The following is a 27,873-nucleotide window of genomic DNA, read 5'->3' on the forward strand; positions in this document are numbered from 1 at the left end:
ATCTTGAAAGATGCATTCATCTACCTTTCATTAGTTTGTAATGCTATCTTATCTAATAACACCAAAATATCTGGATTAATCCAGGACTCCTTTTTAAGAGGGACTCCAATGGTTGCAGTGAGATTACTTAGGTAACACAGTTACATAAATATACAGAGACAGCTATATGAATAAATATTTAAACAAATATGCTTACCTTTGCATTTATGCTCATTGCACATCTCATATTCATCCTTTGGTCCCACACAGGCCTCACCTCCATTGAAAGGCCCATAGCAAATTCTACTCCTCTTCCTGGTTCCACCACCACATGAACTGCTGCAAGGCTCCCAGGGATTCCATTCCTGCCATCTGCCGTCCACTGTTTAAGATAAAATGCAACTAATTTAAGTTAATAAGTCTGTCATCCGCTAGTCATGCTTTATGATCAAAAGCTAATAATGATTAATAATTCTATTGAGGAAATTTTCTTTGAACTTAATTACCATTTACTAAAAAGGGATCAAGTTACATATTTATGAAACATGACTTCCAGCTAATGAAAAGACTTTTCAGGACATTTAGTTATTTGATTCTATTTTCATGCTATATGTATTGGTATAGAAGTATAATATAAAGGTTATATTCTAAACTGATCTAGTCATACATTATTTCCTGCAACTATGAGTTTATGGTTTCTTTTCACACATCCCATATCAGGTATTCCTTGCTTTTCATAGACCAGCATAATGTGTACAGACCACACATTTTATTGGCTACTGATGTAATTCTTTGGATGAAAATTCTACCAGCAACAACAGCAATTAGATGTTAAGATTTGCACTGGGTGTGACGAGGGTGGACAGGATTAGGAATAAGTATATTAGAGGGTCAGCCCAGGTTGGAAGGTTTGGAGACAAAGCCAGAGAGGCAAGATTATGCTGGTTTGGACATGTGCTGAGGAGGGATGCTGAGTATATTGGGGAAAAAGATGCTAAGGATGAAGTTACCAGGTAACAGGAAAAGAGGAAGGCCTAAGATAAGGTTTATGGATGTGGTGAGAGAGAGAACATGCAGGTGGTTGGTGTGACAGAGCAAGATGCAGAGGACAGGAAGAAATGGAAACAGATGATCCGCTGTGGCGACCCCTAACGGGAACAACTGAAAGAAGATGATGAACAGCAGCAATTCTTGTTACTTTACTTCTGACATTAGAATTATCCTGCTACATAGAGCTTTCTGAGGTCTGCAGTATTAATGCTTGGAAGTATCTAGTGCAGATGTGTCAAAAAATAGATTTATAAAGCACATCTTAATATGAGTTTCTGTAGGGCAAAGATACTTGACTACACAGCTCATTCATCTGATAATATTGGTTGATCTTGGTTGTTTTAAAAATGCCCAGTCTTGCTTAAAAAATGAAATACTGAATTCCAAGCAAAATCAACACTAATCAGCAGAATTAAATCATCTTACCTGAACAGAACACTAGAACAGTCCACCCCACTCATCTCTCATATAGATATTAACTATACTTCAATTTTACTACAGAGAAACCACAAGAAATGTATGTAATTATATAAATTAGTAAGAAACACCAACACAGAAGCTCCTGATAAGAATTGAGCCCTGAGACCTATAGCCTATAATGGGTAGGCTACATTATAGGGGGTGGGTTTGGTATAACGGTAAAGGGCTTAACCTCACAGGCACAAGGTACTGGATTTACTTCTGGTCTTGGGTTATTGTCTAGGCATAAAATGGTCCTTCAGGGCAGTTAGCTTCATATTCATCTATGAACCCATGAACCAATTTCTCTCTAGAAAGAATGCAGTGATTTTAAAAAGCAATTCTACCAGTTGGGATGGTACCAACAGGTACCAAAATAATTAAATGATCAAAGAAGACTGGGAGAAATTATATGTTATGTTACAATGATTTAATTTTCTAGAGTATTTATTGATTTATTCATTTCTTTCATCTGCTCTTTTCTCCTTTCCAGCTCTTGTCCCGCCCATCCTGTTTGAAATATGTAGGCTAATTTTCTGCAGCAACACGCTATTTCATACCAAGCATTTCCTGATAGCAACTCATCCAGGGCTGCAAGATCATATACACAGTCAAAAGTACTGAATTCTGAGCAAGTACATGCTAAGAACATGGTTTAGTTTCTATTCCAAGCATCTTCATCACCATTATACTAGCTTTAATCTGCCTACTTATTCTTGGTCCTACGTGGTATTGGCAGCTAAACATATTTTTCCCCACCCCTCTATCTTGAATTTTACTCTCCTCCAAACCCTGATTTTTATAGTGCTAGCTCAATAACTAAAGGTCCTGCTTGTGTTTTACTGTGCTAGCTCAATAACTAAAGGTCTTGCCAAGAGCTCTAAATTCCTACTGGAATCTTTTGCTTATTGCAAGTACTACATTACGCTAGGTTGTACATTTCACATACCTTGAAAGTGATTGTTTTTTCTGAATCCACACAGCTGATTTGTGTGCTGACTCCACACAGCCAACTTATGTTCTGCCCCACACTGTTTGCCCTCACTACACTTGGGCTACCCTATCCCCAATTCTCACCCACCCCCACTACTCCTACTTTTATTATAGCCACTTCCCCCTCCCCTCAGTTAGCAACATCCATTCAACATCTTCCACTAATCATTCTCCTCCCCCTCACTCTAATATTCATTAAACACCTACTTCCCCTTCAACCACACCTAGTTCTAGTCTCTACCTTCAAATTACAACTCCCAACTCTGAAATATCTAATATTTCCCATGCTCATCTTAATATCCCAACCCCTCCACATACCTCCAATCATCTTAATATTGCTAATTCCCCTATACCATGCCACCTCCTATGCTAACAATCAACCTCCTCTCTCTCTTATTCCCCATGGATCAACACATACCCCATACCACCACCATATAAACACTTATTTCTCTACCATATCCTCTTCACTATTTCAACCAAATCTACTCCTTCACTACAAGCCAACAATTGTACGAACCACAATAACGCATTTTATTCTTAAACTAATCTCATGTCTCCCATAATACCTAAAAACTAAACAAAAACACCTAGTACTATCTTTCTTCAACACCCTCTATCTAGCAGGGGACATCTAGCCCAACCCAGGACCTACCCATACCACAGATAACTCTGCTCCTCTCTCAAACCAGTCTGTCCCACATAGAACCCTCCAACTATTTACAATTAACAGCCAAAGTCTTAACAACAAAACAACTGTCTTCCAAGCATGGCTAACCCACAACGAACCTGATGTCATAGCCATCTCTGAGACATGGCTGAAACCCCACATCTCTAAGTCTGAATTCTTACCCACTGGTTTTCAAGCCCTAAGATGTGACTGTTTAAATAAAAAGGAAGAGGAGTTGCCTTAATCTACTCTAGCCTTATCTCCATAATCCCTTTCACTAATCCCATTCCTCAATTCAGCAATGCTGAATTAGTTGCAGGATTATTAAAGATGAATAATCATAAAAGCCTCTGTATCATCACCCTCTATATCCCTCCAAGAGACAACACCTCGACCATCGAAGACATTCTCTCTTGGGCCTCTACTGACATTAACCTCGAGACTTACATACTAGGTGATGTAAATATTGATTGGAACAAAATCAATAATTCCACACCCTCATTAGCTATTAATCTCTTCAATTTTATGAAGGTAACCCATTCTATTACCAGACCTAATAAAAATAATCCCCCAGGATTCACTCTTGACTGGATCTTAGTTTCCCATCCAAATAAAATCACCAACTCAGGTACTATTCCTGACTCCATAAGTCACCATCTTCCAGCCTTTGTTCATCAAGGTACCTCCTCCCCTCTACATGAACACCAAGACATAGTCACCCATTACCACAGTAACTTTAACCCTTTAACTTCCTCAAACTCCCTTAAGCAAATGAATTGGAACATTTGAAAAACTCTACCACTAGATAATGCCATCGACTACTATCGTACTTTAAATTCCTTAGCACCACCAAGAACAAAAACAACAAAAACAAATTCTTCCCCCTGGCTTACTAAAGACACCAAACAAATTATGCATCAAAGTGACAAAATCTGGAAACTTTAAAAAAAAAAAAAAAAACTCCCAGACACCTTTCTCCAATACACCCAGCTCTGCAACTTTACAAAAAACAATCATCAAAAATAAAAAATCCTATCATACCAAACTTCAGACCAACCATGCCACAAATCCAAGGCAATTCTGGAACTCAGTTAACTCACTTCTTAACCCAGGCACCAAAATCAGTCCTTGCCCTGACCCAAGTAAACCCAACTCCGAAATAGCCTCTCTGTTCAATTCCTTCTTCATTGAAACTGTAGCAGAACTAACCACAATTTTTCTAGCAATAATTACTCCCCTCTGCAGTCTTTTTCATCTTCATCCTCCCCATTACACTCTGACCCCAACCCTCCCCCTTCATTTGAGCTTAAACCAGTCTCCACTAACTTCATAAAAAGACTACTCACCAAACTTAAACCCTTCTCCAATACCTCGGACAATATCCCTGCATTCTTCCTCAAATCTGCAGCTGATGGCATTGCTTTCCCTATTGCTATCCTAATCAAAAGATCCTTACAAGAAGCCCATGTCCCCAAACTTTGGTGTTCAGCCTTTATTTTACTTCTCCATAAAGGGGGCAAAAACAATAACATCCCAAACTTTTTCCCCATAGCCCTCCTCTTCGCAATCTCCAAGATGCTAGAAAAATATGTTCACCTCCAACTCATGCCCTTCCTAACCCAAAACCAAATTCTCACACCAACCCAACACGGGTTTTGATCTGGGCACAGCACTATAACAGCTTTACTCTCTTTTCTAGACACTGTTAATCAGGCCCATGACTCTGAGCAAATAGTATCAATGGTCCTTTAAGACCTCTCTAAAGCCTTTGATACTGTTTCACACACCCATCTTCTGAGCCAGCTTTCTAACCTAAATCTTTCCCAAAATACTATATCCTGGTTTTCAAGTTATGTATCCAACAGATCTCAGGCTGTGAAATGGAGAAAAGGCACCTCTCCTTTCCTACCCACTCCTAGTGGCATTCCCCAGGGATCTATTCTTGGTCCTATGCTATTCAATACCTTTATCAACAATTTCCACTCTGCCATCCCCAATGCTTAAGTTATACAATATGCAGATGATTCTACTTTAATCTACTCCACCACAAACCTCCCTGAACTTCTCTCCAAGACTCAGTCTGCCTTTTCTATCACTGAGTCCTGGATGCTCCAAAACCATCTTTCTCTCAATGCTAACAAATCCAAAATATTGCTATTCCCACCCTCAAAATCTTATCATTATGATAAGAGTTCCTTCCAATTTCATAACCAAAATAACTCTGTTATTGAAGTCGTTCTGTTTGCTAAATTACTCAGGGTCACAATAGATGAACACCTAAGTTCGACACCCACATCCACCAAAATATCAAAAAAAAAATCAGAAACTGGCATGCTATACAGAAATATTCAATATCTCTCTTCAATCTTCAAGACAAACTCTGACCTCCACCTACCTGCTTCCTACCTTAATGTACGGTGCCCCATTATTAACCAACCTATCTTCTTTTCTCTCCTCAAAACTTGAACAGTGTTATAACAAAATTACTAAATTCACCACGAAAGCCAAATACTCCTCTCATCACTGTACTGCCCTCCTCTCTCTGAAGTGGTTAGAACTCCCAAACTACCTAGACTTCCTCCAACTTTCTACAGCCCACAGACTAATATTCAACCCCACCAAATGCCCCGCACTCACAAACATCTTACCTCTATACACCCCTAATAGATCCCTCAGATCTGAACAGCAAAACTTAATCACTGTTCATTAACCTAATAGACCCGCTGGTCAACTCCTCCTATCCTTTTCCCTAGCAAAGAAATGGAATTCTCTCCCCTCCAATTTAAGGACAATGCAGAACTCAAATAGCTTTAAAACTCAGCTGCACACCCACCTATCCACTAAATGGAAATGTAACTGCATTCTCCCTACCTAGTCCTGTTACTCCTTGTAACCTACCTCTTCTAGTTCTACAACTTCTCAAGGTCTGCTAAACATCACACAATTCTTCATACCCTGTAAATAATGTATATATTTTCTCTTCTTCCAAACAAATGCTAAACAATATATGATTCTTGTACCCTGTAAATATTGTATATAATCTTTCTCTTAGATTCCCAAATGTATTTGTATTCAAATTGCAAGATATCTGTACACTATGTATATACCATACATTTTTTGTCTTTAACTGGACTTGCATGCTACCTCTTGTTGTACTCATTTAAATATATATTTCTGTATTTTTCAACCTGTAGTCTAATGTGGAGCTTTTCTCCCCGGGCCTCCACTGAAAATGGGCTCCTTGGGCTCAGTGGTCTTCCCCGGTTATCAAACTGGAAATAAAATAAAAAATAAAAATAAAATAAATAAAATTTGTTTACCAGGAAAGTCCAACTGGACAAATGTCCTTCTTCAGCAGAGGCCCTGGGAGAAAAGCTCCAGTAATAAATAGTGAACATGTTGATAAAGTTAATAATGCAAGGAAATTCTAGTAGCATATAAAATCATCAATAGTACAATAGTGAGCAAAATCTACTTTAGAGGTTACATTAACATAACATGTGATACATGCATTTACATAAAGAGGAAGGCAAGTTACATTAGAATGTGAGAAAAAATAATGAAGTACGATAGCACCCACTATGAAAGATATGGTTACAAATACAGAACTTAAGAGTTATCCAGGATGGTTGCAAGAACAAAGCCAGTTGTCATTTAAGTGAGAATTTAGAAGCTTTTTAAATTGTACTGTGCAGCAGTTAGAGGAAACAGAGGTTGATACTTTGTTCCATATTTTAGGAATGACATTATAGAAGAGAGATTCCCTAGCTGAGTTGTTAACTTTGGTGGTTTCTAACAGCAGTTTATCACTGGAGCGAAGGGCTCTAGTAGTGGTATATGGTTGTATAAGATTTTTGTGAGCAGGGATTTTATCTGGTTGGTGTAGGATTTGGTGGGCAAAGATTAGTTGTATATAGTGTAGCAGTTGAGGACATTCTAGCCATTTTAGTTCTTTAAGAGCAGTGCAGTGATGTGACCTGTGTGTGGCATCAGTAGCAAACTTGGTAATTTTACTGTAACAAGATTCAATCTTGGTAAGGTCAGTTTTATGCAGGTTGGCTTGTATTGGGGAGACATACAGGAGAGTTAACAAGAGGTGTGTACGGACGATGGTAGCTTTTGTGGATCTAGTTATGAATTGCTTGTTCCTGTAAAGAAGACATAGTTTCTTGTGCACCTTTTTAATAGTTTGTGTAGTATGAATGTCAAATTTCAGATTACTGTCAATTTCGATGCCTAGCAGTTTAGGATGAGTTACTGGGGTGATAATGCTTTTATGTTTGGACTCTAAGTTGAAAGTTAGGTGAGAATAGGCAGTATCTGAGGATAGAAGAAGTAGCTTTGTTTTATTGAGGTTTAGAGTGAGTTGAGAGTTGGTGAACCATGTTTCTACTGATAGAAATAAATCATGGGTTATGGTGTGGAGGTCTTGTAGGGAGGAGCTGTGCATATCAGAGTAGAGCCATCTGCATATTGTATCACAGAAGCATGAAGAATGGAGGTGTGAAGCTGACTGGTGAAGAGGGAGAAAAGTAGAGGTCCAAGGTTGGAGCCTTGTGGGACCCCTAAGGCAACTGGTAGGTTGTGTTGCCATAGTACGGCCTGCTGATATCCTGATAAATAGTTTTGGAGCCAGGTGATAGAGGAGCTAGCAAGGTTTAGAGAGGAAAGGACTCGATCAGTTTGTTGTGATTTACCATATCAAAGGCTTTGAACAAGTCTAAAAATATGGCAGATATGAATTGTTCTTGATTTCTATAGTAGTTAACTGTATTAGTAAAGGATATTAGGTCTGCAGTGGTACTGTGATAGGGGCGAAAACCATGTTGTATGTTAGACAGTAGTTTCTTGGTGTGAAGGTAGTCCATGAGTGGAATATGGATGACTCCGTCTAGTATTTTAGATAAGGGTAATAGAATAGCAATTGGGTGATAGTTAATGAGTTTGGTGGAATTGCTTCCATTGTGTAGCGGTATAATGTTGGAGATCTTCCAGAAACAGGTACTATGCTTTCAGATATTGATCTGTAAATGAGAATTGCTACTGGGTATGCTATTCCTTCTGCTGCAATCTGCAAATATTCAGCTGGGAGGTTATCTGCAGCTAGGGAATAAGGTTTTAGTTTACACAGTAGTTTTTTTTTTATGGTATCTACAGACACTGGTTGTAATGTTAATTGGTTGGGGCTATTTTGGCAGGAGTTGCTGAGCTGGGGTGCTACAGAGGCAAGGTTGTTGGAGATGTTATGAAAATTAGCAAGGGCTAGAATAGTTTCTGTAAAGTATTTATTAAACTGGGTTATTATATTATCAGAGTTGCTGTTTGAGACTGGAGTGGGGGTAGCTGCTTTGCCTGGTAGTAGTAGATTATTAACTGCAGCCCAAAACTTTTGAGGATTGTTGTTCTGTTTTTTTTTCTGAATGTTATGGTAGTATGTTGCCTTGTTTTACATGTTTTTAGCTTTGTTTCACAGTTCTAGGAATGTCTGTTTGGTAATTCGGTCATTACTAACATGAGTTACCGGTGTGTCACACCTGAAGTCAACTCCTCCTTGGTCAGATCTGACCATAAGCTAATCATCCTAGATATCCACATCCCACCCCCACCCACAATTAAGGAAACCATGGTAAAACATTTCTCCAAAGCCAACTTCATAACACCCATGCAGATGGACAATACAGTTACGACTGCTGAATCCTACACAAATGCACTCTATAAGCACTTACACGAGTGCATGGATCGTGCTATCCCAAACAGAACCAAGACATTATCCTCCAAAAAAAGGAAGCCAATCAGGTGGTCCCCTGCCATAAACAAACTCTACAACAGAAGGAAGAAACTGTTGCAAAAGAGAGTAAAATCCCATGAGTGGAGAAGCTCCCTGGTCAGCCTCAGTAAGACACTGAGATCCCTTATAAGATCCTCCAAAGCTAGCTATGAAAACAAAATTGCTACTGATTCTAAGGGCAACCACAAAGCATTCTACAGCTATGTCAAGAATCTCAATGGCAACACCCAGATCTGCTCTGAGCTACAGCACAACAGCATGAAAATTACAGAACCAACTGATATTGCCAACATCCAGGCAGATAGGTTCAGTGCTAACTTTACCCCCCCCCCCCCTCATCCCCTAAAGGGCCCATATCTATACAGGAAGAATGCAGAGTCCCTGTAATCACATCTATGCAGGTAAAAGCTGCACTCTCTAAAACCAAAAACACAGCATCCATGGGACCGGACAACATCCCAGGCTACGTTTTACACAAACTTCAGAGCGAACTGGCTCTCCACCTAAGCACCATGTTCAATAATATTCTCACGGCAGGTTTTGTACCCACTGAATGGTGCACAGCAACAGTTAGCCCACTCCACAAAGGGGGAGCCACCACTGATCCTGAGAACTATCGCCCTATTAGCCTGATGAGCCTGGTCTGCAAGGTCATAGAACATACCATCATGGAACTCATAAACAAAGACATTGGTAACCTCCATACTCTGGACCCCACCCAGTTTGGGTTTGGGAAAGGCAGATCATGCCTTTTGAACCTGATCGACTTCTTTGAAGCAGTCACCAAAGCCGTTGACGAGGGTAAGGTGGTTCACACAGCTTATCTTGACCTCGTCAAGGCTTTTGACACCATCCTCCATTCTGGAATTATAGCTAAACTCACTAAACTAGGTATAAATCCCAACGTCACAAGATGGATTGCCAAATGGCTCACTAACAGAACCCACACTGTAAAAGTTGCAGACATCAAAACTGACTTCAAACCAGTGACAAGTGGAGTATCACAGGGTTCAGTCCTTGGACCTCTATTGTTTGGTGTCAACTTCTCTGAAGTATAGGCTAACACAGAAGGCCCTTGGCTAATTAAGTTTGCAGATGACTGTAAACTAGGAGCCATAGTCGAGTCCCCAAATGATGTGGAATCCTACAGAAGGGCCTCACTAAGACAGGTGCCTGATGTCAGAGGCATGGCCTCAAGCTCAGTGCCAAAAAGTGCATTGTTATCCCCTTTGGCAAAAACTCTGTACCCATGAACTACCACACAAATGGCAGTCTACTTAACACCGAATGTCTGATAACAGACCTTAGGACCCAGGTGGACAGTAGTCTCTCCTTTGATAATCACATCACCACAGTAGTCAGGAAATCCTTCTATGTGGCACACCTCATCACAAAAGGGTTCTCATCCAGGAAAAAAGAGGTCATTGTTCCCCTCTACTCGGCACTAATTAGACCCATTATAGAGTACAACGCCCCTTTTGGAATGTACCTCACAAGACATTTGCAGCAGCTGGAAAGGCCATAGAAGTACCTCTCAAACAGGATTATTGGCCTCAAACAGATGCCCTACACTGACCGTCTCAAAAATCTCCAGCTTTACTCTGTAGCATATCGCCTACTCCAAGGCAATCTCTGCCTAATGTATAAAGCTATGTTAAACCCAGAGCTGCTGGACATGCTACACCTAAAGAAATCCCATTCCCTCTGAGCTACATGCTCTATGGACCTAAACCTTGTCACCACAATAAAGAGGACATGTTGGAGGGATAGATTCCTGTCCCAGAGACTTCCTATACTCTAGAACACACCCATCTATGTCAAGCAAAGTTCTTGATTAGCACTCTTTAAGAAAAATCTTGATGAATGGATGGGAAATAGGAAATACACCCCGGAGATCATTTCTGTGGCTCTGCTCAACAGGGGTACAGGAAATTAACTTTCTTGAGTGGCCTAAGCCAGGGAACCTTGTTGGCTAGGCTTACTTAGGCCCTTGGGCCGATAGCTTAGTACCTACCTATGAACCTATGAACCTATTTGTGATGTTGTTCCAACACTTTGTCTCTAGCTTTGACCAGGAATTTGCATTCATTACTCACCAGGGTGCATAGTTGGCTTTAACTCTGATGGTTCTGGTGGGAGCGTGGCAGAGTAAAATGTCTAATAAAGTTCTATTAAAGGAGTTAACAGTGTCTTCAAGGGGTAGGTGTTTGTGTGAATCCCAGTTACAGCTTTTTAGGGCAGTGATGAATCTTTGTGGGTTAAAACCTTTCTTGTTTCTGATAGTGCGGTATGTGGTTTGGTTATATTTGGTATGTCTGGTTATGTTTGGTTTGGTTTGGTTATGTTATGTTTGGTATGTGGTTCTGAATGTATAGTGGGTGCACATTAGTGCAGTGGTTAGCTCTGTTGCTGCAGAGCACTTGGATTTTTCTAGTTGATTTTGTGGCTGCGATGCCTTCTGTGTATAATAAGTTGGCCTTCCCTATATATGTGCTAGTTTTCACCAGGGACTCAGAGAGACTGCGTCATCACAAGGTATGAAGTTAGATGAACTAACAATGAGCCAAACTGCCCTAATAGCTTTATGTGTGTGTGTGTGTGTGTGTGTGTGTGTGTGTGTGTGTGTGTGTGTGTGTGTGTGTGTGTGTGTGTGTCTAAGTGGGACAGATTCCAAAACAGTTGCTCTCAGTGTAAGTCTGCTCTGATTCCTTAAGTGACTTACTTCTGTGTAAAGCCTATCTTTCTATCTATCTATCTATCTATCTATCTATCTATCTATCTATCTATCTATCTATCTATCTAATCTATCTTATTTGCTATCCTGGCTTACGACTGGGACCAGATTACAAATCACCTGCTGTCAGTGTAAGTGACCACTTACACTGAGAACAAGTATTTTAGAATTGAAGCCACTGTCTGTGTCCTGCAATGAAATGGCATTCCTATCAGCATTAATTCCTGCTTTACACTGCCTCTTATAAGATAGGCTTTGTCTCATGTTAATCTTGATCTAGATAAGCTATGTATTCAAAAACATCTGGATAATAAAATATACAAACTTGAAAATCATGCATTTTATAACGACAAATGATCTTAAATATACATTTAAAAACATCATGAAATTGGAAAATAATTGCTTTAAGGATGTATCATGATTAACACGCTTTTCTGAAAAGTAGTGTCCATAATGAAAACCAGGTATTTCCAGTCTGTAACAGGAAGTACACATATGTCTTGTTTGGACATATCAATCTGAAGTAAGATTAAAACTTACAACCTTCCATTTAAACTCCCAAACTGAATATGTACAATAAGTGAATTACACGACTGTGAAATCACATCAAACTCTAAACACGAGGTAGGTTTATAATGACAAAGATGATTTGTAATGAATTCCCAGATGAAATATCTACTATATTTAAAAAAAAAATAATCACATTAGGCCAGAGATCTGTACCAATGTAATATTTGATAAGTGCATTAGTTTTTCTTATACATGACAACAATTTTTTGACATATGCCTGTCCCGTTTGTATGAAGTACAAGAAAGCACAAAGTTAAATTCATTTCACATATTTTTTTCACTTTGCTTTGCATTAAATTTAGTCAACTGGACTTAACGGAATTCTAATGTGATGGAAACAGTCTGCTCTTTAAGTATACTATACTATCAAAATAATGGAGACAACTAGTTTAAGAATATATATGCAGGTGCATGTCTGTGCATCTAAAAATCTCATAAATGATACATCTGGCAGCAGTAAACTTGATGGTAAATAAGGAATTAACATCTATATAAGGATTTAAAAAAATCATACTAGACATTTCTCCCTGGTAATATGTAAAAAAGAAAAATGATGTACTTACCATAACGTTCCATTTGTGTTGTCCATTTTCATTCTTCCTGTTGGTTTCGGATCCAGCTCACGGATCCAACTCAGCCATTACTTTAGCTCATGGTCACCAAAAAGCTCTTGAGTTACTCCCTTACTCATAATGTATCAATCCCTAACATACCTCAGATCTTCTTTGCTGGTTCACTTAAAGTAGGAAGAACTACTATAATATTTCTGACAGAAAAAAACATACCTAGAGCTCAACATGAGGGACAGTGGTGTTATTATAAGCTCTTGTTCTTCCAGAAATCAACTGTGAAAAAGGTTGGGGCTTGGTGGTTGGGAAGTTAAGGAGAAGAATGAAAATGGAACTTTATGGTAAGTACATAACTTTTTTTTTTTAATGATGTTGACAATTTTCATTCTATCCTCAGTTGTTTGGACAGTTACCTAACATCCCATGTAGAGTCTAAGGAAGGACATTCCTGTGCACAGTTTAGCCAAAGGCTGCTTTTACCCTCAAGCCCAGATCCAGTTTTTAATGAGTAATAAAGGTTTCCTCTCACATCCCAAAGACATGCTGTAGGTGAACTGGATACTCTAAATTGGCCCTAAGAGTGAATGCATGTGTATGTGTGCCTTCCATGGAAGGTTGGGCACTGGGCTGACAACTTGGCACTGTAAAACTCCACTGCCAATCCTGAGTGGACAGGTGATCCCCTGTGGCAACCCCTAACCGGGAAAGCCGAAAGAAGAAGAAAAAGAAAGGTATCAGGATTGGCCCAAGTTGCAGCTGCACATATATCCATGGAAGCCCTAGAAAGAAAAACTGAAGAAGTTGCCATGGACTTAGTTGAATGGGCTCTTCAAAGTTTTGGTAAGGACAGACACAACTTATTGTAGACAATTGATATGCGATCCATCAGTTATCTGGTTAAAGTACCTTTGCAACTGATTTGCCCAATTTAGAATCTGCAAAGTAGAAAAATAACAGAACAAAAGAAATTAGAAAAACAGATCAATCTAAGTATAAACATACTTGTCTGTAGACATCCAATAAATGCAACATATATTTACCTTTGTTTGCAAATTTAGGAAAGAAGACTGGCAGATTAATGGACTAGCTGATACTGGATTCTGACAACACCTTAGGAAGAAAAAAACGGTCAGTACATAATGTTACTCTATCCCAATGAAAAATCAAGTAGGGAGGTTTAGAGGACAATGCTTGAAGTTCTGAAATTCTTCCAGCAGAGGTAATGGACACTAGAAAGATAGTTTTCCAGGACAGGAATTTAAGATCACATTTTGCTGCTTGTTCAAAGGGGTAATGAATTTAAGCCTGCAGCCCCAAATGTAAATCCCATGATGGAGTATGATCTTTATAGAGAGGTCTCAGCAGGATACTGCCTCTCAAAAGAGCCTTACAAAGCTTAGATGAAGCCATGGAATTATTGTCAACTCCAATATGAAAGTTAGAGATTGCTGCTAACTGAACTCTAATTGTTGAGGAGCTAGCACCCTCATTAAAAATAGTTGCCAAAACTTCAAGAACACTTTGTACAAGAGCCGAGAAGGGGTCAATATGTTTCCGATGTCCCCAAAAAACAAGCCTTTTCCATTTAATTATGTAAAGATTTCTTTTTTTAAAAACAGTATCAGCTAGTCCATTAATCTGCCAGTCTTCTTTCCTAAATTTGCAAACAAAGGTAAATATATGTTGCATTTATTGGATGTCTACAGACAAGTATGTTTATACTTAGATTGATCTGTTTTTCTAATTTCTTTTGTTCTGTTATTTTTCATGAAATGCAAAAACAAAATTTCGACATCATTTAAACAGTTTAACGAAAAACAATTATATGCAATGCCCATAACAAGCATATACCTTCATTAGTTTAATTACATTTTGTCTAATAATTTTTTAAGCTTCATCCAAGATAATTGTTTATGAGTTATTTTAGCTGTTCTTGAAGCTAGAGTTAACAGTTCTCTACTACATACAGTTTTGGCCAATAAAATAAATTCAGAGAAAGCGAGAATGGTTTTGCTCTTCCAGTTTGATGTAATGATTTTTCTTGCAATTGCAAACAGTGAACAGAGAAGATGCACTTCTGTCTTCAGAATATGAACTGGTATTGGTGCATTAAATAGTAATAATGAGTCTGAGATTTCGCATTTGTCTGACCACAGTTTTCTTGTAGAAGCCTTATAAGAAGATAAAAGTATATGATGGACAGGGAAAGAGAGCATCAGTTGTCTGGCTATTAAAGGAATTGGAGAAACTATTCTGTTAGCTTGAAGTTTGAGATATGCAGATGAGTCATGCCTGTTGGGTGAGACAGGTGGTATGGAATCGGATTCAGAATCCAAGGTGAGTAAAGTACATGAGGCCAAAGGAAGAGGACCAAAATCTGCCAAGGCCAGTATGATGCAATGAGGATGACTTTGCTCTTCAACTGGGCAGCTTTCTGCAAAAATCTGGGAATTAGGGTGTTTGGGGACTAGGCACCGAGGATACCAGGGGCCAATCATGAAGCAGAGTGTCCCTCTGTGATTCCTCCGTTGGTGGGATCAGGAGAAAGAATGCTGCACTTGTTGCTTAGGGGAGATGCAAAAGATTGCAGCAAGGCTGGCCCCATTGATGGAAAATGATTTTTGCCATTTTCATGCTGAGAGATCACTTGTGAGGTAGTAGAATGTATCTGCTCAGTTTCTCTGCTATCATGCTGGCCTTCCCCAGAATGTTCATTGCCATCAGAAAATAGTTGGAAGAAATCGCTCATTGCCACATTCTGAGGGGTTCTTGACACAGGGGGTAAGACCTAGTTCCCCCTTGTTTGCTGATGTACCAAACTACTGACATGTTGTCTGTCTGAATTGCAATTGTCCCAAAAGGGAGAGTGTCTTGGATGGCATGCAACACTAAGAGCACCGCACTCATTTTCAGGACAGCGATATGCATATTGGCCTCTTTGGGGGGACCAAGTACCTTGGTCTGTTTTCCCCAGGAAATATGCCCCCCCCCCCCAATCTGGGAAGCGTCCATGTTCACTGTAGCCTTGAGCTGTGGGAGAATGAAAGGATGGCCTTGTAGAACCTAATCTGATTGAATCCACCATGTGCCCGAGTGACTCTTATTTGGGCTGAAGTGTTGATATAGACTCGGCAATTGTGTTGCTAGCATCTTTTGAAGAATTCTCATAAGAAATCTTGCTAAGGGAAGCAAAATTATGACCACTGACATTTACCCCAATGCTGGAAGAATCAACCGGGCTGAAACTGTGGTACATTAAGTTATCTTTCTGACTTGGAATCTGATAGTCTGCACTCTTGAGAGTAGAAGAGATGCAGTCACTGATACCATGTTAAAACCGCTCCTATGAATTCTAGTGTTTAAGATGGTTATAAATTAGACTTGTTGTAAGTTACGTTTATCCCCAGATAGGAGCAAGCCTGGAGTATCTGATCTCTCATTCTTATTAGTAGATGCCTGGTCAGGGTGGTAATCAGCCAGTCATCTAAGTATGGAAACACTCAGAATCCATGCAGTCTCAAGTGACTGGCTCCCAACCAGAAGCGTAAATTCCTTCTCAACTGGCTGTTCATTTTTATGTGATAGTACACATCCTGATGGTCTACCATGACCATCTGAAACTCTGTGTGTTGAACTGATTTGTTCAAGTCACTGAGATCCAAAATTGGTCTCCAGTGCACTGTTTTCTTTGGCACTAAAAATAATCTTGAGTAAGTTTTGGATTCTATCTTGTCTGGTTGGATGACTTTTTTTCTAGCAGCTTTTGTGTTTCTGTTGCTGCTGTTTTCCCCAGACTAGGTGGAACATTGAGAAAGTTTGATACAGAAGTAGGTGGGAGGGAAAAGGGAATAATATAATCTCTGGATATGTTCCTCTGCACCTAAGTATCTTTTGTGATGTGCAGCAAGAATCTCTGATGCAGGGATAATCAACCCATGATTGCCTCCAGAGGGGAACAACTGAGCCTCCTTTCAGAAGTGCTAGTAGAGTTTATTGGAGAAGGAATGTCTTGACCCCTGGTTCTGTGGGCCTCCTCTACCCTGTGGGCATCATAATCTGTACTAGTCCCCCCCTCCCCAGCCCGCCGCTTGAGGAACTATCTCCATGTGGATCTTGGAAAGGACCCTGGGACTTTCTGACCCACAATTTTCAACCACCTCATTTATTCTTAGAAAAGGATCTTTGAGGAGTCAAAAAACATACGCCCACTGCAGAGAGGGTCTTTCCATCTTTCTCACACCTGGAGAGCATGGCTTTAACTTTAGGGCAAAACAATGAACTGCCATCAAATGGTGCACTGACAAAAGACTTGAAGGGTGCTGCAAAATCACACAAGTGCAACCAGGCATGCCTCCCAATGGAAATGCCTGAACTAGCCACCCTTGCGCCACCTTCAGCTGCACGCAAGATAAGCCTCACAGACAAATTTGAAATAGATTCTAGGGTAGCCAACTCTGAGGTCACAGAAGTCTGAGTCTCAGCAGTAGTGGCCCTAGAAAGGGAATATGATAGTTCCTTCATCAAGTCCCATTGTAGTCTTGTAAAGTGTGCCAAATAGTTCAGCAACCTGAGGGCAAAGGTCACTGAAACATACACATGCATCCCAAATCTCTCCAACGCCCAAGACTCCTTGTTAGGGGGATATACAGAGACACTCTGCTGAGCAAGTTTCTTCTTGGTGGCCACTGCCATGATCATAGCATCTACAGGCACTCCTTTCCTCCAAAATACCCTACCTACAGCTGGAGCAAGAATCCGATCTGGTCTTTTGGGGACTGACTCAACTCTATCAGGCTCCTTCCACAGCTGCCTAGAGATCAAGTTAATCAGCTCATCGGCAGGTAGTGTAACTCAGAAGTTAGTTGAACCAGGTCCAAATGCCTCCAAGAATACTGATTCCTCTGGAGAAAGGTTATCAGAGGATCAACCATTCCTCTGCTTAAGGATATCAAGAATGTCTCTGAATGAGGAGACATTCAAGTGGTGATCTTGGGGACACTTCCTCTTCATCAAAATCAGTATCTCTGATGAAAGACTCCTGAGGGGAGTCCAAGTGCCTCCTCTTGCATTTCCATGCTCTGGTGAAGTATCAGAAGAGATTGTAATACCCTGCTGGGTAGCCTGCAGACTTTGAGTTGGCTGTCCCTGTGGTACAGAATGATGTGGCTCAAAGCGCAGAGACATCTGGGATCCAGAGGGAAAATCTGAGGGGGAGAGACCGTCTCTGTCTGCCCCAAGTACAATCCACCTCAGCAAGGGGTTGGAGCTGGGCAGTCCAGTGCCGATGCTCCAAGAGGCAGAGATGACTCCAACAACTTCAGAGTCGACTCTAATGCCTAGGATCTGACACGGATGCTATGACACTGAGAGTTATCTGGCTCTGAAACCATCAGAGCCGGAGAATTCAGAGACTTCCTCAGAGCCAAAGGTACCAATATCTCCAGATCTGATCCTGACGGCTCCGATATACTGGGATCCAGAGGACTTGAAATGGATAGACGGATCAGAGAAGGAACCAAGAGAGGTAGAGTAGTATGAACTAGGGCTTCCTGACCTGAAGGTGTAGGAGCAGGGAAAACTCACATCTGTATCTGCACCGAGAGAAATCTCATCATTCTTTCCACATCAGCTTTGGTCAGACTTCTGGAAGAATGAGGGGAAGCTAAGGATGGGGAGATAGAGTGCCAGAGTTCCATAAAAGGAGAAGGTACTCTGGAAGGTACTGAATCTGTACTCAGTGAGTATCTAATTCTTGGTAAGGGCCTCAGATCTGAGTAGCTTGTATCCAGGGAAGCTGTTGTCAGATCTGGCACTGATATAATAGTAGTAGCCTTCAGATCCAATTTATATTTTATTTTGGTGGCTCTGTGGATGAAGCAGTTAATGATCTTGAAGGTCTAGGAGACTTAGTGGAAGGTTCCTTAGTTTTTGGCTTGGAAAGTTGAGCTCCAGCAACAGCCTCAGAGAAGGATGTAGGTATTAACCCTTTCAAAATAAGTTTATTTTTACAGTGAGCAATGGCACGCAGATTAAAGTTTTACAAATCTGACAGTCTACCTGAAGGAGATCCAGGTCCAAACAACAGACAAATAATGAATGAGTGCCGGACAAGAGTAAGTTGTGCCTGCACTTTTGGCATTTCTTAAAGCCAGAATGATCTTTTTCTGACATTTTAATCTATATTATACTAAAAAGAGATAATAGGAAAAGTTTTTTTTTTAAATAGCAAAAGAAAAAGAAAGAAAGAAAGAAATACCAACAATGGTACGAAGAATTACACTAAGTAGTATAAAGGGAGGAAATATGAATAACAACTACGAACAATGGTAACCCTGGGTATATGGGTAGATTCAGTTATGAATTTTTCTAATTGTATCAACCAATTGGTTAATGATAGTTATAAAACTATAGGTTGTTTAAAAAGATTTATAAAGTCTAGGAAATCAAAAAATGATGAAGTTATTGTTTTCTAGTTACATTAGACCCAAAGTTGAGTATGAAATAACAATATGGAAACCCTATAAGAAAACAAGCATGAGTAAACTGGAACGAGTACAGTGGAAATATACCAAGACCATCCATGGATGTGAAAATTGAAGTTATTATGAAAGACTAAAATATCTGAACTTGTACAGTGTCTCTTACAGATATCTAAGAGGAGATATTATTCAGGTATATAGGGCATTTAGAGACAACTACCTCTGGGAATGTTTGGGGTTATCAAAAAGTACTAGAGAATCATCAGACAACGTATAGGAATAAGAAGTGTACTAACTGGTTCTCTGACAGAATAGCTAATGCATGAAACAGACTACAAAATTACATTAAAGCCAGTACAAGTTTAGATAATTTTAAGAACAGCCTGAATACTTATTATGGGAACATGTATTTAGGTATATTGGCAAGCTAGAAGGGCATCAATGCCTGTGCTTGAAATATTTGTATGTATGTATGTATGTAATGGTAAAAAACTACACTAAATGTAAGAAGAGGAAGGATTTATAGTGAAGAACACAATAAACTATTATAGAAAATCCACTTGCTCGGGAGCTCACGTCTAATCGCGAAAGCAGCAAACAAGATCTGAGGTATGCTAGTGGTTGGTGCATTACAAGTAAGGGTGGAGCTCAAGATCTTTTTGGTGGCTAGGTGCTGAAGTAACAGCTAGGCCAGATCCAAGGGTCAGATACGAACCCAACAGCTGAGGACAAAATGAAAACTGACATCAGATCTATTATTTTCAACTTTTTTAAGGATCAATCCACTTTAAACTTCACAGAACTCAGTCTATAAATGACATGTAACATGCAGTCAAAAGAGAGCCTGACAATCATTAAGGCACGCAAAGGAAAAATAGAATTAATGCAAACTTTCTCAAAAGGCTTCAAGCAATGGAAAACCTCTCTATGTACTTGAAAATTCCATAGATTAGTCTAGTACACTGCAATGTAGTACTTACATGGGCAACGTCTCATGAAACAGTCTCTTGTTTCTGTCCAGTGTCCCTGGCACTCTGCTCCCCCATACGATGGCCCATTGCACTCCCTTGTCCTCTGCTGTGTTCCATTAGCACAAGTGGCTGAGCAGGAGCTCCAGCTTGACCATTCATTCCAGGTCCCATCCACTGCAGGAAAATAAAAAAAAATCTAATTAACTGCAAGCTAAGTACACAAGTTCTAACAATCTACATGGCAATTCAGACAATGCACTGATTATAAGGTGTGTTTAATTTTAACATTTTCACATAGTGCAAATTAAACAAATGCTGCATTATAATTCTCTAATCCATTGACTGGCTTACTAAGGCAAGAGGCAAATCCACCTGTTATATCACAGAGATAAATGTGTTGTGATAGAGTCTTGTGAGAGTAATGGCATCAATGTGTAGTGTTAGGTCTAGCATTCAGTCTGCAGGCTCACTCCAGAGTGTTACCAAAGATGTAGATGGCTGAGCAGTTATGGACTAGCATTTCTCTCTCTCTTGCAAGTTGCATAGGGTTATGGAAACCATCCGGACTACGCTGGATAGAGATTAGGGATATGCTGCTAGATCAGTAAGCTACTGTTGTACAACAGACTACTGCACTGGCATACCTCTGTAGGCACTCACAAGCATCTTAACTCTGACATCCTCATGTCAACATCAAAGAAGAACCCTGATAACAATAACAAAAAAATGTCATTGCTAACAGTATCATGGAAGTACCCTCAACAGTCCACTGATTATTGCCCTTAAGAATGCAGTATTGAAGGATGAGGTGGAGGAATAATGAATTCAAAAGTTAAAGGAAGGTTCCTCATGTCAGACAGTGAGTGTTGAGCCAAAATATATAGAGATAAATTTAAACATATGTGAAATGTTCAAAGCTGACAGTGTCAAAAATGTAGCATACTCACCTTTAAAAATGAAAAGGATTTTGCCCCATGCCAGCTGCCTGGATTTATGTTCCAGTAATCAAGATGCAGTATAGCATAAAGAGTGCTGCACTCTTAAGGTGCTAACCTTTGCATAAGATGTTAAGCAGACGGGCCAGCTCTTTGAATCCACAACAGTTTTTTTATTCATATAATAAATTGCAGTGGCAAAGTCCAAAAATACAAAAATATCATTTACTAACTATTGTGTATAAGCACTCAAAATGGAATAAGCAACAGAAACTCCAAGGCCAAAACCAAACTACAGCTAATGTATGGATTTTGGCCTCTGCAGTCCTTCCTGTAACCCATTTTTTTCCAAACAGGGCAAGTACACCAGCATTCTACAAAGCAGTGCATCATTCATCATCATCATTAACATCAATTCCCTTTTTCCCATTTTCTACATGGGTTTGGGGTGTCCTGTCAACTGTTGCCATCTCTTCCTATTCAATGCCATTCTCTTACAATCTTCAGCAGTCATGCTAGACTGCCACAGGTCTTTGCCCAAAAAATCCAACCGTATCTTTGATGGATACCCTCATTTTGTCTTGATTCTTCCTGTCTGTTCCAAATCTTCTTTATCAGATTGTCTTCTGCTTTTCTGCACATGTGCATGAACTGCCATAATCTCTTCTCCTTGACCTTCTCTGTAATTGAAGGACTGTTTGCTTCTGCTTTGCTGTCCTCATTTCTTTGTTTGTTCCACAGTGTAGATCCTACAACCCATCTCAGGCATTTCTTCATTTGTCTGACAGTGTACATCCTACCACCCTTCTCAGGCTCTTCATCACCTCTAGCTTCCTCAACTGCTCTGCCTTTACTGCCCAGGTTTTTGTACTATATAATTTGACTACGGCCCTGCTGAGACTAGCTTTAACCTCTTCATTCAGACTTTCCTTCTTCTCAATTACCCCTCCGAGGTACTTGAAGCTGTTAACCTGTGTGAAGAACCAGTTGGAACTCTGCCACCAGATGTGACGTAAATGCTGTTACTCAGTTTGCTCCAATGAATAATCCACAAAATACAGCCTTAGCACCAAGAGCATAGAGGGCATATGCACTACTGTCGTAGGTATGGGTCTCCAACTTCACACCCATATAAGACTACACACCATTCACTTACAGAGCCACACTGCTCTCTCCATGAACTGATGTCTCCAGGAGCCCATCTATCCAGGGCAACCGCATTTCACATAATAATTATTTTTCACATATGCACAAATGAACATAATTTCCAAGAAAGGCTGTTGAAATTTCTAATTCTCCACAGCTTTCTTTCTGGTCCTGGTTGTATTGCCCCCACCCTGAGGAAAGTCAGGGGCTTTCAGCTATCTGTCTATTCTTATATTGCCAATTGATATCTCTTTCATAAGTAGTCTACTGATTCAGGCTTGAAACCATTGCTCTTACTGTTATTCCTCATTGTAAATTGTCATCCTCCTCTCAGTTAAGCAACATTGCATAAATACACTTGTAATACATAAATACCAGCCACAAGAAGTTTACAATGGATTTTACTTAAATAATAAAGAAAATAACACAGATACGGAATACAATAATGTAGTTTGGAACACAAAGAAAATTAAAATAAAGTGCAATAAACAAAGGCAGAATGCATACAGCAAAATCTAACTCCAGCTACTTTAAGTTTCCTAGCTTGCTTCTACAAGAAGTACTGTACCTTAAAATAACTAGCTAATTTTCACAGGATATTCTCACAGCAAGTCCACAACTACCACATCATCATTTCAGTAAGTCACAATTATATAGCCAAATTCCTTTTGTGACTCCATTGTTGCTACAGAGACTAGTCATAAACCAGTTAGCCCCACACCAAACATAGCAATCAGAGTTTGCCCAAACACCTTCACCTCTGCTTCTTCTTGTACTGAATCCCAGAAAGGTCTTAAACAGTTCCAATGACTATTATATTTCAATGCTATTTTATCCTTGTCTTTTATCTTAGAAGAAGGTACAACCATGTCTGAGAACTAGAGTCTCATTCTGTCCTTTAACATCTGGACAAACAAAAGTGTTTGCTTTGTGAATAATAATTATGTACTCACCATAACATGGTATCTGTGTTATCCGTAGCCACCATTCATCACGTATGAGTCTAGGATCTGACATCAGATCTGAGCCGACACACTTAGACGACAGCTTAGCTCAAACTCCTACCCTCCCATAATGATCTGCTTCCCTCTAACCCCTCAGGTCTAGTTTTCCTGGAGAAAGAAGACAGACAGAAGAAACCTGCCACCAGAAAAGGTCCACCAAAATCCTGCCAATCCCTCAGGAAGGGGGCTGGAGAGTGGGACCGTGATGAGTGGTGACTATGGATAACACAGATACCAAGTTATGGTGAGTACATAACTATTAATCTGATGTTATCCTAGTCACCATTCAGCACTTATGGGTCAGGGTCCCCAGATACCCAAACTTCTTGGGTGGCCTCAAGGAAGGACATATCAAAGAACAGTGGAGCCAAAAGAAGCCCTTCCTCTAGAAGATAAGTTAAGTTTGTAATGAGAGATGAAGGTATGAGGAAATGACCAAGTTGCTGCTGCACAAATGTCATCCAAAGATTGATGGTCTACAAAGGCAGAAGAAGTGGCCAACAACCTTTTAGAATGACCCCTAATCAGTCCAGGCAAAGGAGAACCACATGAGGAGTAACTGTAAGAAATGCACTAGTAAATCCAACAAGAGATAGTAATTTTTGACACAGCTTGGCCCTTCCTGTTAACTGAAAAGGTCACAAACAATTGATCTGAGAGGTGAAAGGGCTTAGTTTTATGCAAATAGAAACAAAGCTGACAAACATCTAATGTATGTAAAATGTATTCTCATTTATTAGTATAATTAGGGAAGAACACTGGAAGTTGGATTGATTGATTGAGATTCACCTCAGTGGCTATTTTGGGCATAAAGGAAAGGTTGGGTTTCAAAGCTACTTTATTTTTTGAAATATTAAGTAGGGAGGCTGAATGGAAGGAGCCTGCAATTCTGATACTCTGTTTGCTGAGGTTATAGCCACTAAAAAGGCAGTCTTCCAAGAAATAAACTTAAAGTTGCAGGATGTAGCAGCCTGAAAAGGGAGTTTAGTTAGAGATTGCAGCACCAGAGTAAGATCCCACCATGGAGAAGGGTCATTGACTGTAGGGTGCAACAAAACACACCTTTCAAGAAGGCTTTGCAGAGCTGAGAAGAAAAGGTAGAGTCATTATTGAGATTAAAATTAGAAGTTGCTGCCAATTGCACTTTGATTGCAGAAAAAATTAGTGCCCTTCTTAAAAAGAGAAGCCAAGAAAAGGAGAATGTCAGGAATAGGAGGTGAAAATGGATAGAGATTCCAACCTCTAGCCCAGATGGAGAATCTCTTCCACTTACTTCTGTAAACACTCTTGGTACAAGGAACACTAGCCTGGACTTAAAAATAATTACTGGAAGTGGACAAAGTGTCAGACAGAGGGTCTGCAGATTCAGGAGAGAATGGAGTGAACGGATATGAGATCAGATCTGGCACCAGATTGAGCACCCAAGGGGGTGTGCTTCAGATGAGACCATAGTAGAGGGAACCACACCAGCCAACGCCAGAAGGAGGCAATGAGAATTAACTGCAACCTGATGCATCTTGCTTTCTGAAGAACCCTCAGAATTAAGGATAATGGTGGAAATGCATAAAGAAGACCTGGTGCCAAACTGTGAGTCATAACGTCCCTGGGGGCTCCCCTCTAGGGGGATCAAAATGAAGTAACTGTTGCATTTGTGACTGAGAGGGGAAGCAAACAGATCACAGCTCAATTGTCCCCACCAATGAAAGATCTGCTTCACCACTGAAGGATTCAGGGTCCTCTCATGAGGGGTCAGAATAGCCCCACTCAGCTTGCCGGCCAGCATGTTGGATAATCCGGGAATGTGTGTTGCAATGAAAAAGCACCTTGAGGACATCACCTATTCCCAGACCCTCATAGCCTCACGACAAAACAGATAAGAACATGTGCCCCCTTGCTTGTATATGTAACACACAACAGCCATGTTGTCTGTGTGAACTGCTATAGTACGCAGCAGGAGGCAATTCTGAAAGGTTTGCAATGATAGAAGGACTGCTCTCATCTCCAGAACATTTATGTGCAGCTTGGTCTCTCAATGGGACCACATCCCTTGGAAAGTTTTGCCCTGAATGTGCCCCCCCACTTTAGGAGGGAAGCATCCATGGTCACTGTGGCCACTGGAACGGGTGGAGAAAATGGCCTACCCACTACGAGGTCTGCGGAATGCATCTATCATGATAGGTGTATCCAACAAATTGGAGTGAGATGAATGGGGACTGACAAGGGATGAAAACGGAAGAACCACTGGACCACTAGAGTATCTGCCAGCAGGACAAGATAAATGGCAGCTGTCATGGAACCCAAAGTCCTGAGAATGAGTGATACTGGAGGACAGTTTGCTCCAGAAGAGCTTGAATGTGAGACTGGATAAGAAGCATGCATCAGAGAGGAAGAATTGCAATCTCCAAGGTAGTGTCCAGCTGTGTGCCTATAAATTGCAGTTGTTGAGACAGGGTCAAGGAAGAGTTGACCAGATTCACTGTTATCCCCAACTGATCGAAGAGACAAAGAAGGAAGAATGTGTTCTCCACAAGTTGATGCTTTGTGGGGACTGTAAAGAGCCAATCATTGAGGTAGGGGAAACACCTGGAATCCCTGTAGCCTGAGATGAGCTGTGACCACTGTCATGCATTTAGTGAACACACAGGGGCTGTGGTGAGTCCAAAGGGCAGGGCTCTGAATTGAAAGTGATCGGCCCGTAAGCAAAAGCAGAGGAATCCCCTGGATCGCCTGTCAATTTTGATATGATACTATGCATCCTTGAGATCCACAGATCACATCCAGTTATTCTTATGCAGAAAGGGCACAATGGACTGAACAGTGATCATCCAAAACTTCAGCTTCTTGACTGACAGATTTAATTGACTGAGGTCCAAAATGGAATGCAGGTCTCCCATTTTATTGGGAACAAAAAAGAACCGGGAGTAGGTTCTAAATACTATCTGTCCTGTGGGACCTTTTGGATGGCTGTTTTTTGAATGAGGTTGGTGATCTTTAGGCAGGCTAACTCTCTCTGACTGGTTGGCATGTCTGGGAGAGTTCTGTTTCTTGGTGGGGGGTCTGAAAAGGGAATGTAGTAGCCCCTGGATATGATTCTTAGCACCCATTCATCATTTGTGATGTTTGCCCAGGCTAAAGTGTGCAAAGCCAACCGACCTCCAAATGCCTCCAGGGAGGGACAGTCAGGCAATGCCTCAGGGGCATTGGAAGGGTTTCTCAGAGAAGTGCTCCCTGGAACCCTGGTTTTACGAGCCTCCTCTGCCTCTAGGGTAGCTTTGACCATTGAAACCTCTCCCCATCCCCTGGAGGAGGAATCCTCTTGATTATACTGAAAGGAAGACTGCGACTTATGGAACCACATTTTCCTGTTCCCCTTTTGGGTCTTGGAAAAGTTCCTTTGGGGGGGTAGAAAATTTGATGCCTACAGCTATCAGTGTGTTCCCCCTCTTGCTTGCTGTGGGTCAAAGTCTTCTTAACGCTGGGTCCAAAGAGAGTGGACCAATTGAAGGAGGCATTGGTGAGCTACACTTTAAAGGCCTCTGCATACCCACATAAATGTAGCCAGACATGATGCTTTATGGCAGTAGTGTCCAACCCGCAGCCCGCGGGCCGCATGCGGCCCTCAGACCTCTTCCATGTGGCCTGCGACCCTTAAATTAAAATTTTACTTTTTTCCCCTTTTTTTAAGGTTGCGTCCTTTCGCTGGTGTGCGCATGCGACAAAGCACCCTCCCGTTAGTTTTCGCGTCGATAGATTCATTCGCGGGAATGGAAGAGCTGACTTGCGTCCTTTGCGCATGCGCGAAAAGCACCCTTCCATTAGTTTTCGCGCCGATATTTGCATAGAAGAGCTGAGGGAAGACGAGAGCATCGCGCCGAAGAAAAGTTAAGAGAGAGAGGGATTTGTAATTTTTACACACCGACTACTACACCAGGTAAGCTAAGTATGTAGTGAGCACAATTATGTATTAATGCTTTTTACTTTTATTGGTTTTAAAAAAAACTTAAAATTGAAGCAATGAAACCACTATTTAAATTAAGCTTGTTAAAGTGGAATAATAAAACGGCTGTTAAAGTAAAAACAATGAAACATTATTTCTCCATTGTAGTTTCATAATTTTTCTGACTTTTTTTAAATATGCATAGCTGCTATTCATTCCCAGATTTGACTTCCTTTTATCCATTGCGAGGCTGCTGTTCTTGGAACTTGCTGTACAAGATAGTCAAAGTATTGTTTGGTGATTGTGAAGTAATCTTGTTAAGGTTGTTCCCTGCCTGGCTTTACACAAGATATTCCAGTTTTTCAAAATACTTATCACTTATCTTGTTTCACTCAAAGTCCATTTTTCAGGTTACTGTAACCTCTTTTAATGCATGATGAAGCATTTCTTGCTACATTTCTAGTCACATAGAACTTTTTAAGATGAAACTATCTGAAAAATCAGTTATGTTGAAAAAATATTTCAAGATAATCAGGCAAAGGAAGAAAGTCATCTGATGGAGTAGAAGCAGTAGATAAACACAGCAATGCTC

General features: G+C 40.5%; 1 protein-coding gene across 9 annotated transcripts in view; it reads right to left on the minus strand.

Annotated features, from left to right (window-relative positions):
* ADGRB1 (adhesion G protein-coupled receptor B1) overlaps positions 1–27,873 on the minus strand; it is a 4,264,735-nt gene that overhangs the window by 1,998,802 nt on the left and 2,238,060 nt on the right. For all 9 annotated transcript variants that reach the window (XM_044067288.1, XM_044067286.1, XM_044067290.1 and 6 more), the window contains 2 exons: positions 20,269–20,433; positions 197–361 (listed from right to left, as the gene is read on the minus strand). In XM_044067288.1, coding sequence (XP_043923223.1) covers positions 197–361; positions 20,269–20,433 — 330 coding nt within the window. The remainder of the gene's footprint in view (positions 1–196; positions 362–20,268; positions 20,434–27,873) is intronic.

The sequence above is a fragment of the Protopterus annectens genome, chromosome 3.part1, assembly GCF_019279795.1.
Source record: "Protopterus annectens isolate FY-2018-M chromosome 3.part1, PAN1.0, whole genome shotgun sequence".
NCBI lineage: Eukaryota > Metazoa > Chordata > Ceratodontiformes > Protopteridae > Protopterus > Protopterus annectens.